This window comes from Pholis gunnellus (assembly GCF_910591455.1).
Source record: "Pholis gunnellus genome assembly, chromosome: 8".
Lineage (NCBI taxonomy): Eukaryota > Metazoa > Chordata > Actinopteri > Perciformes > Pholidae > Pholis > Pholis gunnellus.
The window spans coordinates 3,306,487-3,318,433 of NC_136534.1; the positions used below are offsets into that span (position 1 = coordinate 3,306,487).

Consider the following 11,947-nt stretch of genomic DNA (forward strand, 5'->3'; position numbering starts at 1 on the left):
AGGAACTCTGCGGTCGCTGTTTGGAGAAGCACGAGTTGTCAGTGTGTGCAGATGGGATGCCAGTGAGGGATCATGTCAGTGTGGCTGCGCTAGTTAATCCTACTGGATGGCTGGCCAAAGTGTGAACCTCTGTGCATGTTAACAGCACATAACGTTCATGATGCATGAGATGTCAGTGTTGATGTCTGACTTGCAGAGGGAGGAGGACGGCTCTCTGGTGGAGGAGCTGAGAGTCCAGCTGGCTCACAAAGAGAGGGAGCTGCAGATGATGAAGGAAGGTGAAGAGGAGCTCCACTCACTCAGACAGCAGAACTACCTTCTGCAAAGCAAGGTGCTCAAACACTCAGCTCAGGGCCTTTCAGCTCCAAACATTTCTACCATGCCTTGTAATCTTATTGATGGCTGGACACTCCTTTATTTGATTACATGCAAAAAGAAGGGTCTGCACATCAATACATCAGTAAGTAGTAAATAATGTTGTTTTTCTCCTCAGCTGCGAAGTGCAGAAGAAGCCAGTCAGAAGAAGAGATGGACCGAGGCCACCGACTCTGCTGCAGAGGGAAAGCTCCAGCAGATTGATAAAGAAATAAAAGAGCAGGAGACGCTCATCAAAGGTTACCAGCAGGTTTGTCTCCCTGAATCTCTTGACGTGGTCGTCTTCACTGTTCATTCCTGTCAGCAATTAATCAATCTTTTTCTGATACACTGTAGTTCCAAGCTTGTCGATGCTGTTGTTCTTTTGTGTTTGAAATTTGTGTTTACAGAAATGTACTTGCTTTGTTATGTCTATTTGTCTGCATCCCGGCACCCTAACTACATTTAATGCTATCAAACAAAGAGAAATTCTCCCTCCTCCTTCTAAAATGGTCCCAAATAGACAATAGAGTGCGTCCTTGTTTCATGGATGAGGTGGTACAGGAGTTGCAGCAGCGGCGCTGTGTGTGTCTGACTAGTCAGCGACGGTCATCCCTGAAAGTTCCTGTACTTTCAGAAAGTACTATCCCTGACCACAGGCTGTTTGGGGTAAATGACCCAGGACCTTCAGTTAGACCCTGATCCTTGCGGTTCAAAACGCAATGAGCTCCTCCAAAGGTTCCTGGGAAAGTTCTATTTTCTGCTCACTACAGAGTAAACGATGACATGTCTGTTGTACAGGGACTAGTGAATCTGTGAGTGAGGGAGGGATTTTGGTCACAGCCTAAGTTACCTTGTTGGGCTCCTGGAATGCTCACCTGCACATACAGTCTAACTGAGATAATGTCACATTCCATCGGGGTAAAACTCAGTAGTCTGACTTCATTCATTCTTTAAATGAAGCAGGCTGCCACCAAAAATCATCACTCGTGTCTCAATTGCATGATGTGTAGTTTTCTTTGTTCCTTTTCTGCCTCTTGTAGTTTGAATAGTTGTTGTTATTTGAGTGCAGTAAAACTAAGGTTTCTTTTGCAGGAGAATGAGAAGCTGTGTTTGCAGATGAAGGCTCAGCAGGTTACGAGTAAGGCCAACGAGGAGGCCATGTTTAATGAGAACCAGAGGCTGCTGAATGAGCTGGCTTTCACAAGGTGGGTTCAGTGAAGGTGTGTCCATCAGAGGGGCTGATTTGTGAACAGGTGTTTGCTTGTAAATGTCTTCCCAGTATGAATGTCTATTTAGAATTGTTCAAAATCTTGGCCTACTTTTAAAAATGCACATGATTTCCCTTTGATATGTATGTATTCCTTTTTTCAGAAAATGTTTTGTTAAATGTTTGTATTCTTCACCAGGGAGCAGCTGAATAAAACCTCAAGGACTGTGGGAAGTGTGTGCTTAATGGATCACACTCACCGCATTACAGACTTGTTAGCTCAGCTGAATACATTTCAGGTACGTACCACAGTCACCTGTTCTATTCTCCAGCCCACACTGAGAATTCACTACATCGACACATACACATTGAGATATTCTAAACTGCCAACAGTAAATGAGTGAAGACGGCCCATCATTGTCTTTCCTGTGCTTACCGGACAATGTGTGGAGATTGCAATTACATCCATAGACCCAGCACCTTCAAGGGTTCCTTCATTCATCATCACCGAGGGCTCAAGAGCAGTATTCAGTAAACCAGCTCCTATGTTCAGCCCCCTCAGTTCAATGTGTTTCTGTGTGCAGAGGAATGAGGCCAAGCTGTCTGAGGACTTCCACATGCTGAAGCAAGGAAAGCAGGCTCTGGAGGTAGACCTGCAGCTGATGAAGAAAGAGAGGGACCTAGCTAAAGCTCGGGCCGTGTCTGCCTCAGGTAAACTGGATTCAGAACAGAGCCAGTGGTAGAATTTAAATCCAAAGACCAAGTTTCTTCCAGACTAAGAAAGCGTAAGTGGTCTTTGGTCTTACTGACGACGTGTCTCCATATTCTGAATGTGTCAGGTGACAAGACTTTGGAGATGCGCGTATTGGAGGACAAGCACAGAGAAGAAGTGGCGGCCCTGAAGAAGAAGCTGCAGTGGTTTGCTGAGAACCAGGAGCTGCTGGACAGAGATGCTGGCAGACTGAAGGCTGCTACAGCTGAGATACACCAGCTCCAAGAGCAGGCGAGGCTCACGTACCTCTTATCCATGTGTCCTTGGGCAAGACACTTAACTCCAAACTGCTTTGCTTCAGTGTATGAATGGGTGTGAATGGGTGAATAACAGTGTTTAGTGTTAAAGTGCTTTGAATGGTCTGAAGACTAGAAAACTATAGTCCCATTAACCTTCCGTATCTATTCATAGTAGATAAGACGATACAAAGTCCTCTTATGTTCTGTTCCTCACAGTAGCACATTCATTCATAGCATTTATGTACTTCAAAAGGCCACTTCATTTGGTCACATAATGATCTGTGAAGTGTTCCAGGCCCTTAACAAATCCTCCCACCATCAGCTAGTCTGGATCACATCTGAAGCCCAGTTACTGGGTGGCCTTGTAAAGACAGTGTAGGGTTAAAAACAAGGTAGGGACTTGAGAATCCACTAATCAGTCCGACTCAAAGGGCGCCATTAAAACGTGTTCCTTCAGATCTTTGATATTTGTTAGAGTAAAAGCAGAATAACCTCTTTAAAACTTGTCAAAAGCCGTTTTTCTACAGAAGACTTCTATTGTTTTGTGAGGTGTTTTATCATCATTGTTCTATTATGTTCAGGACAAGTTGTGATTTTTGCTGGTTTGTGTCATAATTTGTCAGTATGGAGATGCATAGGTTTAGGTGTTTCACCACACTCCTCCATACAGATTAATACAGTGATATGTTAATCACAAAGATTATGGATTTAAAGAACACAAACACAGCTCCAACTTCCCCGTGTCGTCTGTCTTAGTTTTTACCAATGCGGCTGTCTGCACCGGCAACACTACAGCATGCGTTTCTCTCACATAACGACAGCCCTACCGTCATTTCTTCTCCTTCCATCACTCTCCTTCTCTAGTCCAGACGAGAGTTATGTATGTACCTACGCTTCTATTAATCACCCCTGAGAGAGGCTTTCTCTCTGTGTATATCTTGATAGGTGGACATGGCCCAGGGGGAGTGAGCGTGGTGGAGCTTTCTATTTTGGGATGTGGTGCGTAAGGCAACATCACAGATTTAAATTATATTTCGTCTGTAGGGCAAAATAATACAAAAATCTCTTGAAAAAGACAAAGAACTGTTGTCCTAAAGAACACCATCGACCGGCACCAGAAATGAGTCTTTAAACCGTAACAATGCTGGATATTAACGTGTTGTAGTAGCTGTACACTATACAAGAGGTGAGATGCATTTTAGTGTCATCCAGCAGAGACATTCAAATACTAAACACAAACTCAGGAGTTTTCATGAGACGCAAGGGAGCGTTTTCTTTTTGTTGGTCCAAAAACAGCTGAGGAGGCAGAACCACGAGTTTCATCTCATCATCAGTTGACAGCTGATGGCAGCATCATAGTATGTTGGAAATATAATACAACGATGTGTGTTTCTCACCTGCTACACTAATAGTTAGTGTGTCTGCTGTGTGGGCATCAACTTGAGTTCTTGCAGCATCAGCAAGGGCTGAACAATGAATCTGAATTATTATCAACCATGTTGACACATAAATATCGTGGTGCAGCAGAGATTCCTGGTCTACGCATCATATTCTACAGACTTAAGAAAACATCTTTATTTTGTAAAGAGTATTTCATGTTTTTAATGAAAATGATTCCCTCAAATATCCAAAATCCTATCACATCAGTCAAATAATTGCAATTAGATGTATTTATTTTTGAATGGTTCAGCCCTAGTATCCGCTATGACGTGTGACAGAAAGCCCGTTTAATGCTGCTTACTGGGCTGGAACTGACAGCTTTCCGTCTCTGTTTCAGGTAGAGAGGCTGAAACTGGATGTGGGCAAAAGAAGCAGTGAGCAGCAGACAAAGAGCAAAGAGAAAACAGTGCACACTAAGAGGATGCAGGACCTTGAGCGACAGGTCTCTCACACAAGCAAAGAAGCTAACACACGTGTTACACCCTCTTCCCATTCCCTCTGCAGTTTATGTCCCTTCATTGTTGCTGAAGAGTCTTTCTCTCTTCACCAGGTGAAGGAGCTGGAGCAGATACTAAAACACAGAAACCCAAACTCGCTGCCCGCTCTGATCTACGCTGCAGCCGCGGCCGGCTGTCAGGAGGACGTGGCCTCCGAGACGTCCCCTCCACCCAACAGGATCAGCGCCCTGCTGGAGCGCAGGATCCAGCGTCTGGAGGCGGAGCTGGAGGGTCACGATGAGGAGGCCAAGCGTGGCCTGCGTGCCATGGAGCAACAGTTCCACAGGATCAAGGTACTGCTAAAGGCAATATGATGTAGTCTCCTCTCAATGTCACATTATTGTTAAAGCAGCACATTGTACACTGCAAACATGCTCAGTGACGGTGTAGGAACCATGAGTTACAATCTAACCACCAGGTCTGTGTTACTCCTACCTAAAGCTGGAGAGCAGAACTTTAACGTAACAATAATCATCCGTTATGTTCAGGTCGAACAAGGCCACACAGTGCTGATTAAGCCCATTGACTGCAGGAAAGCTCTCTGTGTTTTGCAGTATAAGGGAGTTGTGGTGTCTGTGGCGACTTTGCCGAGCTGGCGCACCTGAAGCGTGTATTTGAAAGGTGATAGGAAGGAGGGAGAGACCCTTTTAGAGACGGAGCAGTAGCTCAGAATATGGCCCAAGCTCTGGTTGACAATCCTAAGAAGCATCCAAGAAAAGTATCTGGGTGGATGCTCCAGATAAATATAGAAACTTGACGATCAAAGGAAGGATTAAAGGTGTCGGCAGTTTTAGTGCAAGTACACTCACTGCCAGCGGGGGGAGACAAAGGGTTGAGACTTTCCTGCTGCTGTTAGATGAGGAATACCATAGAATAATAACCACATTATAACCACATTGACAAGTGCAGACGATGAATGGGCAGCCAATTAGCTTTAGCTGAACCACCTATATACATTACATCTGTCTCGTGGCTTCTCCCCACACATAACAATGTTTGTCTGCATGGTCCCTGTTAAATATACTCTGGGAAGAGACTGCCATCTAAATCAATGCCAGCTTTATTTTTGTTTGTTTTCATGTCTGAGGAATAAAAAAGGAAAAGTGGTGGATCCTATCAGACGCTCAAATGCAAAAAACTGGAAATCTACACTATTCTGAACTAAACGTTACATATTACCTCAGAACATGTATAAATAAATAGTGTGTCTTGTATACAAAGGTATATATCTAATCAATAAAAATGTCTTTGGTTTTAACAGTCAAGTGCTAAAGTTGATCTCTAGCACCAGGATTTTCTTAGGTAGTAAGAGGAGACAGGATCACAGGATTTTATTTGTTATCAGATTGATGTACACCAAGGACAAACACATTGTCATAAACAAAACGCCACGCAAAAGCAACTTTACAAACTGATTTATGTCGTGCGCACCGTTTAGCTCCGCTACGAGCAGCAGATCTCCGAGCTGGAGCAGCGGCTGGAACAGAAGCAGCAGCTGGAGCTCGGGACGTCTCGGGCTGGAACACTGGAGGAAGAGCTGCAGCGTGTGGAGGAAAGCCATCAGGAGAGAGAGAAGTCTCTGCAGGAGCAGATCCAGTGTCTCCAGCAGCAGCTCAAACACACGGTTGGCACAGGAGCATCCCAGGTCATTAACGCGCAAAAACACCTTCCTCAGCTTTCACTGATTAAACACAACTCACAGAAATGGGAGATTCTTTGCTGACTATGTAAAATATTGGTCTTAATGTGATGATTATGAAAACCTAGTCTTACTTCCTTCCACAGGCCCAACCCAGTCCAGGCCGACACCAGCGCCAAGCCGTGGCAGCGTTTGGCGCCCGGATTGAGCGTCTGAACCAAGACCTGGCCTCAAAGACGCGGACCATTCAAGACCTCTGCCGCACTGTGGAGAGACTGCAGAAGGAGAGGAGGAACATGATGTCTGTCCCCAACCCACGAGCAGAAACCCGTCCTACAGAGACGAAGAGACAGCCAGCCTCAGCCAAAACCACTGCAGGAGGAGAAGAAACGTTTCCAGCTGCTCATTGTGAGAAGACCTACCAGCCCACTGTCTTCACAGGTATGGATGTAGTCGTTTGGATGGCAGTTCTGAATTAATGCGCTGACTAAATGAAGTACAAAAACCATAGTTGAATGTCACGAGTGTAGTCCTTCAGTGCCTCATCCTCTGAACACCACAGGGGGGCGACTGCAACACACAAGCTGCAAAGAGTAACCTCTGAACCTAATGATGTGTGGAGCAATAGCGAGCTAGTCTTGTTGTCGAACTGTCAAATTATATTTACTGTTTGTCTGTCAGCAGTACCGTGTTGTTGACTTTGAATCTTATTAGCATAATGTTATGTTGTATCTGAGGTGCGTCCTATTTACTGGAATAGTGAACAACGTTTTCATCCCATAAGTACCTTAGGGGATGGTACTGATTGTTCCAGGTATTAAACCCTCTGGTGCTACCAGGGAGTTCAGATTTTAGTTGCAGAACACATGGGAATAGAAGTAAATGGTCTTATTTTTTGTCTTTGACAAGTGACCATTTCACTTCAGGATAGATTCACTTTCTTGGGGTCCATCTTAAGACAATACATGTATGCCCATATGTTTTGAAAGCTGAATTGCTTCCTCCTGTCATGTAGAAATCCCTTCCTACACTGAGTTCAATGTAAACAAATAAGATACAAAATCCACTCTAAAGTTGAGACGCTTCAGAAGTCTGGGTTGGTGAACTGAAGTCTTCCCTCTCACTGAGGCGTGGTGGAGGGGCAGTAACACACGGGGTAAACACTGGAAGACTGCTGAAGCCTAATAATACTCATTTAAGATGAATTGAAGAATGCATTTGTGTACAAAGCAAGGACTATAGATTTTGGAATCATATTAGGAGACGGTCAGTATGGACAGAAGGAACAGAAACCCTCTCATGCACGTACAGTATGTGCATGAGAGGGTTGTTGTAATACGAGAAGTGGACTTGTCTTTGTCATAATGGTGCAACAACATACAGCAGCACTCTCAAAGATAGGATGTTAAATGCAGATGACCGTTATTAGCTATATCACAGTCATTACTTCTGATGCTATGTGAAGTTAAATGTTAGTCGTCTGGTGCTGCATGAGTTTAATGCTACGCCTGAGGGAGCCTCAGGTACGCTCACAGTTAGCTGAGCATTTCAACACTCCCATCTTATTTTGGTTGCATGTCTTTGACAGGCAGTCACATCTCGGAGGTTCTGCAGGAGAACGAGGCTCTGAAGCAGCGCGTGGAGCGGCTGCAGTGGCACAGCGAGCAGGAGAGGGAGGAGCTAAGGTCGGACGCTGAACGAGCCAAGGAGGAGCTGTGCAGGTGTGTATCAGTACGAACACATCAGCTGAGGTTTCCTGCAGAGCACGGATGCGATCAGACAGCTGACGTGAATGTGATCCGTTAGGCTGAAGGGGCACTCTGCAGAGCAGCTGTCCTCCATGAGAGCAGAGCACCTCAGGGTGCTGGACCAGCTGCGTGCCACCCATGCCCTGGAACACTCGTCCTCTAAGGTCGCTGAGCTGGCCAATAAGCTCAACACTCAGGAGGTAGGGGCTCACTCACTGGTCACAACATCGTGAAATGACGCTGTCGCTTTAACCGTCACCTTTACCTGCAGATAACAGTGAAACATCTGCAAGAGCAGCTGAAAGAGGTGCAGGGAGCTAAAGATGCTCTGGCAATATCCAGGACCCGAGAGGACGCTCTGCAGAAGCAGGTGATGCTAGAAACATGTCATCTGTTATTCATCTATCAGAATATAATGTTAGGACTATTTCGCTTATTGTTTATCTTCTGGATTATTTTTTATTTGAGATTTTTTTCTTTTTGATTTCCCACCTTGACTCCAGTCGTGACCAAACCATGCAGTAGCTCTTAAATGCACAAATACGTCATTTAAATATATGAAGGTGCCGGATACTCATCGGAATGCTCTCACAAAATGAAACCACTATATGCAACATACTTACAAGGAAGTAGATGAAGGCAAAGAAAAATGAAATGCTTACCAGCATGTTTTTAGCAGCTGTAACATTAGCTAGCAATATTCTTTTCGTCCTGGTTGGTAAGTATTGAGAATCCATAGTTTGGGACAATTAGTAATTTAGGGCTTCTAAAATGCAGAAATGAGTGACTGAGTTGCTGCTTGGCATCCCTATTGAATGGCGAAATGGCACAAAACGTGTTCTGGATTGGACTTTATTCCAACAGCATATCTTTTGAGAGCTCCCTTCCATTGATATGTAAATATATATTTCAAGATGTTTCCCTACTTGATTATCACATTTCATTAGAACCAAGATAAAAAGTGAATTCTTTTGTTTCGTGTTTCTTCTCATCATGTTAACATAAAGTCTCTGTTTTGTGTGTAGCTGACCAGACTTCTGAAGGAGCTGAAGGAAGCTAAAGAAGCTCAGAGCCCAGAGGTGAAGCTCCTGTGTGGCCTGGAGAGGAAGATCCTCAACATGGAGCTCAGACACCAACACAGAGAGAAAGAGCTGCAGCAGGTACACATGATGGCACAATGATTATGTAGAATGTTGTAATGACTTTTTACTGTGGCTAGCTGCTTACTCATAAGAAGGCGCTCACATGCCTCTTGGTGAACTCCAAATGTGTTCACCTCAGCTCTGTAGAGTGTACAGCTTAATGATGTCGTACGGACAGATACTCCAACATCTCCTCTGTGGAGTTCTCTCTGGTCTCTACGGTGCCTCCCTGATTACTGTCTTGTCTGGTCCATGAGTATGGGTCCTCTACAGGTTTATTATTCTTTCCATTTAATCATGAGACTTCTGAAGGTAGTCGATGTCGCCAGATCTTGTTTAGGGGCTTCATAGCAAAGGGGGTGAATACATACACTGCCTGGCCCAAAAAAAAGTCGCCACCAAAAAAAAAAGGTCACACTAATATTTCGTTGGACCGCCTTTAGCTTTGATTACAGCACGCATTCGCTGTGGCATTGTTTCAATAAGCTTCTGCAATGTCACAAGATTTATTTCCATCCAGTGTTGCATTAATTTCTCACCAAGATCTTGTATTGATGATGGTAGAGTCTGACCGCTGCGCAAAGCCTTCTCCAGCACATCCCAAAGATTCTCAATGGGGTTCAGGTCTGGACTCTGTGGTGGCCAATCCATGTGTGAAAATGATGTCTCATGCTCCCTGAACCACTCTTTCACAACTTGAGCCCGATGAATCCTGGCATTGTCATCTTGGAATATGTGTCTTTCGACATGGTTGTTTAAGAAATGAGAAGCAACTCATTGCACCAGTTGGGGTTAAATAACTTGTTGCCAGCTGAAAGATAATCGCCCATGCAGTAATTATCCAATAGGAGGCTCGTACCTATTTGCTTAGTTAAATCCAGGTGGCGACTTTTTTTTTGGCCAGGCAGTGTATGTATGCACCACTTTTCAGTTGTTGTTTTTTTGAAGAAGAAGAAGAAGAAGAAGAAGAAGAAGAAGAAGAAAAAAAAGATTTTCATTTCACCGATGTTGACTAATTTGTGTAGGTCCATTACATAAAATCCAAATATCAATCTTTTTTTTTATTCAGGGTTGTAATGAAACAAAATAGGAAAAACAGCAAACGAGGTGAAGACTTTTGTCGGGCACTGTATACGTCAGTATCATTCAATTAATAGAGCAGATAGAGAGTTCTAGACCATCGGAGCCAGAGCCGGGTGAATCCTTCAGGACAGGTTGCTCCATATCATCATCATCATCATCATCAGCAGCAGCATGCTGATTCTCTCTTGACTCAGAGGACGAGGAAGTGACCGTGAAGAAATCATTTCTGAGCTTTTTTTTTCATCAAGAGAATATGAATCTTGCAGTGTTTGGTCGTTCTGCCCCGCTTCTGTCCTCCGTTATTAATTGCAAACCAGCTGTTGCACCAACCCAAAAATAGCTAGAGTTGGATTTATTATATTTATGAACTCTGTTCAAAATGAGAAGCTCAGTGGAGACAAAAGCTCCACTAAAGTTCCTGTGCTGAGAAAGGCCCAACAAGTATGTTTGATGCATCATCGGTGACATAGATGACGTACACAGAGACAGTGTCAGAGATGGACAATGTATTGTGAGGTGGCTCATGATTTTCACCCCCACTAGCCAACACGTTTGAAGACTCTGGAGAATATAGTGAACAAAGTTACTCCCCCTCCCTCCCCCTGCAGGTGATCGGGGGCTCGTTACAGACGTTAGAGGCCGGTCAGCAGTCAGAGGTGGAGAGCTGGAAGCGTCTGGCTCAGGACAAGAGCAGAGAGCTGGAGGCTTTCCGTCTGGAGCTAGACTCCATCCTGGACATCCTGAGACATCTCCAAAGACAGGGAGTGGTTCTCCCCCACTCCTGACCCAGCCCCCCTCACCCAGAGGAGTTGATGCACACGCAAGGTTTGACTGACATCTAGTTTGTGAAAGCTAATGCTAATAATGGTGTATTGAAGCCAAAGATAGACGACATAAGCAACAATCACTGTCTCAGTGTTGGAATGAGTTCACGTGAAGCTTCTATTGACAACCAGGGTAATATTAGTCAGAGATAGACCTAGGTCCTGCTCCACATCAGCTACTTATTATTAAAACATACAAATAGAAATAAAGCTTCAATATACTCAGAGTGTGAGAAACAGAAACATGTAAAGCCATGAGTGTGTAAACAAAAGAACACTCATACTGTACCTGTTTCTTATTTGTGTGTATATTTTGTAGCTGTTATCTATTTTTTATTTAAATTATTGTAACTTATTTATGATGAAGTGAAAATAAATGTTTGTTTTTTTCAAGTCTAAGCTGTGATACTCCTTTTAAGTAATCTAATCCTCTTCATCCTAATCTTCATGCACAGGATTTATTTGACTCAGGTTTGCATTCTTTTGGATGCTAAACGTTCGGGATGAGCGGGTCGACCCACAACCCACAGCTCAGGCGGGTTTGGGTGAACTTACTGTAAAATATCACGGGTTCAAAAAGTGACCGAGCAGCGTTCAGAGTGAGTTATTAATAACTTACAGAAACACCTTCTCTCTCTCTCACCCTGAGCCACGGCGCTCAAGTCCGCTCGTCTCTGCCCTTGAGTCAGTTCTTCTACTATAATCATAAACTGCAGTTTCTTACAAAGATTTTCGAAAAAGCTGAACAAATTAAATTGCAATCGTCTCTCAGATACACATGGCCCACCACAGCACTGAATCTGCACATGAAGGTTTTTAACAATCTTTTATTAGCTACTGACTGGTAGTATCTAGACCTTTCAGCTGCATTCGATGCAGTTGACCACACTATCCTCATCTCTCGCCTTGAGCACTGTGTTGACAATAAAGGTACCACGTTGGAGTGGTTTGAATCGTATTTGTTTGACAGAAGTTTTTCCGTCAGCCTTGGGGACTCTG

The 11,947-nt window shown here is 44.1% G+C and overlaps 1 protein-coding gene across 1 annotated transcript in view; it reads left to right on the forward strand.

Annotated features, from left to right (window-relative positions):
• The window catches only part of cep162 (centrosomal protein 162), a 29,341-nt gene extending 18,083 nt beyond the window's left edge, over window positions 1–11,258 (forward strand). Inside the window, exons 15-29 of the mRNA XM_079164181.1 lie at window positions 197–331; window positions 494–625; window positions 1,450–1,562; window positions 1,764–1,863; window positions 2,149–2,275; window positions 2,404–2,567; window positions 4,353–4,457; window positions 4,566–4,805; window positions 5,951–6,157; window positions 6,298–6,592; window positions 7,740–7,872; window positions 7,958–8,099; window positions 8,171–8,269; window positions 8,925–9,059; window positions 10,733–11,258. Of these exons, the coding sequence (XP_079020307.1) occupies window positions 197–331; window positions 494–625; window positions 1,450–1,562; window positions 1,764–1,863; window positions 2,149–2,275; window positions 2,404–2,567; window positions 4,353–4,457; window positions 4,566–4,805; window positions 5,951–6,157; window positions 6,298–6,592; window positions 7,740–7,872; window positions 7,958–8,099; window positions 8,171–8,269; window positions 8,925–9,059; window positions 10,733–10,909 (2,304 nt within the window). The 3' untranslated portion in view covers window positions 10,910–11,258. The remainder of the gene's footprint in view (window positions 1–196; window positions 332–493; window positions 626–1,449; window positions 1,563–1,763; window positions 1,864–2,148; window positions 2,276–2,403; window positions 2,568–4,352; window positions 4,458–4,565; window positions 4,806–5,950; window positions 6,158–6,297; window positions 6,593–7,739; window positions 7,873–7,957; window positions 8,100–8,170; window positions 8,270–8,924; window positions 9,060–10,732) is intronic.
• The last annotated feature ends 689 nt before the right edge of the window (window positions 11,259–11,947 follow it).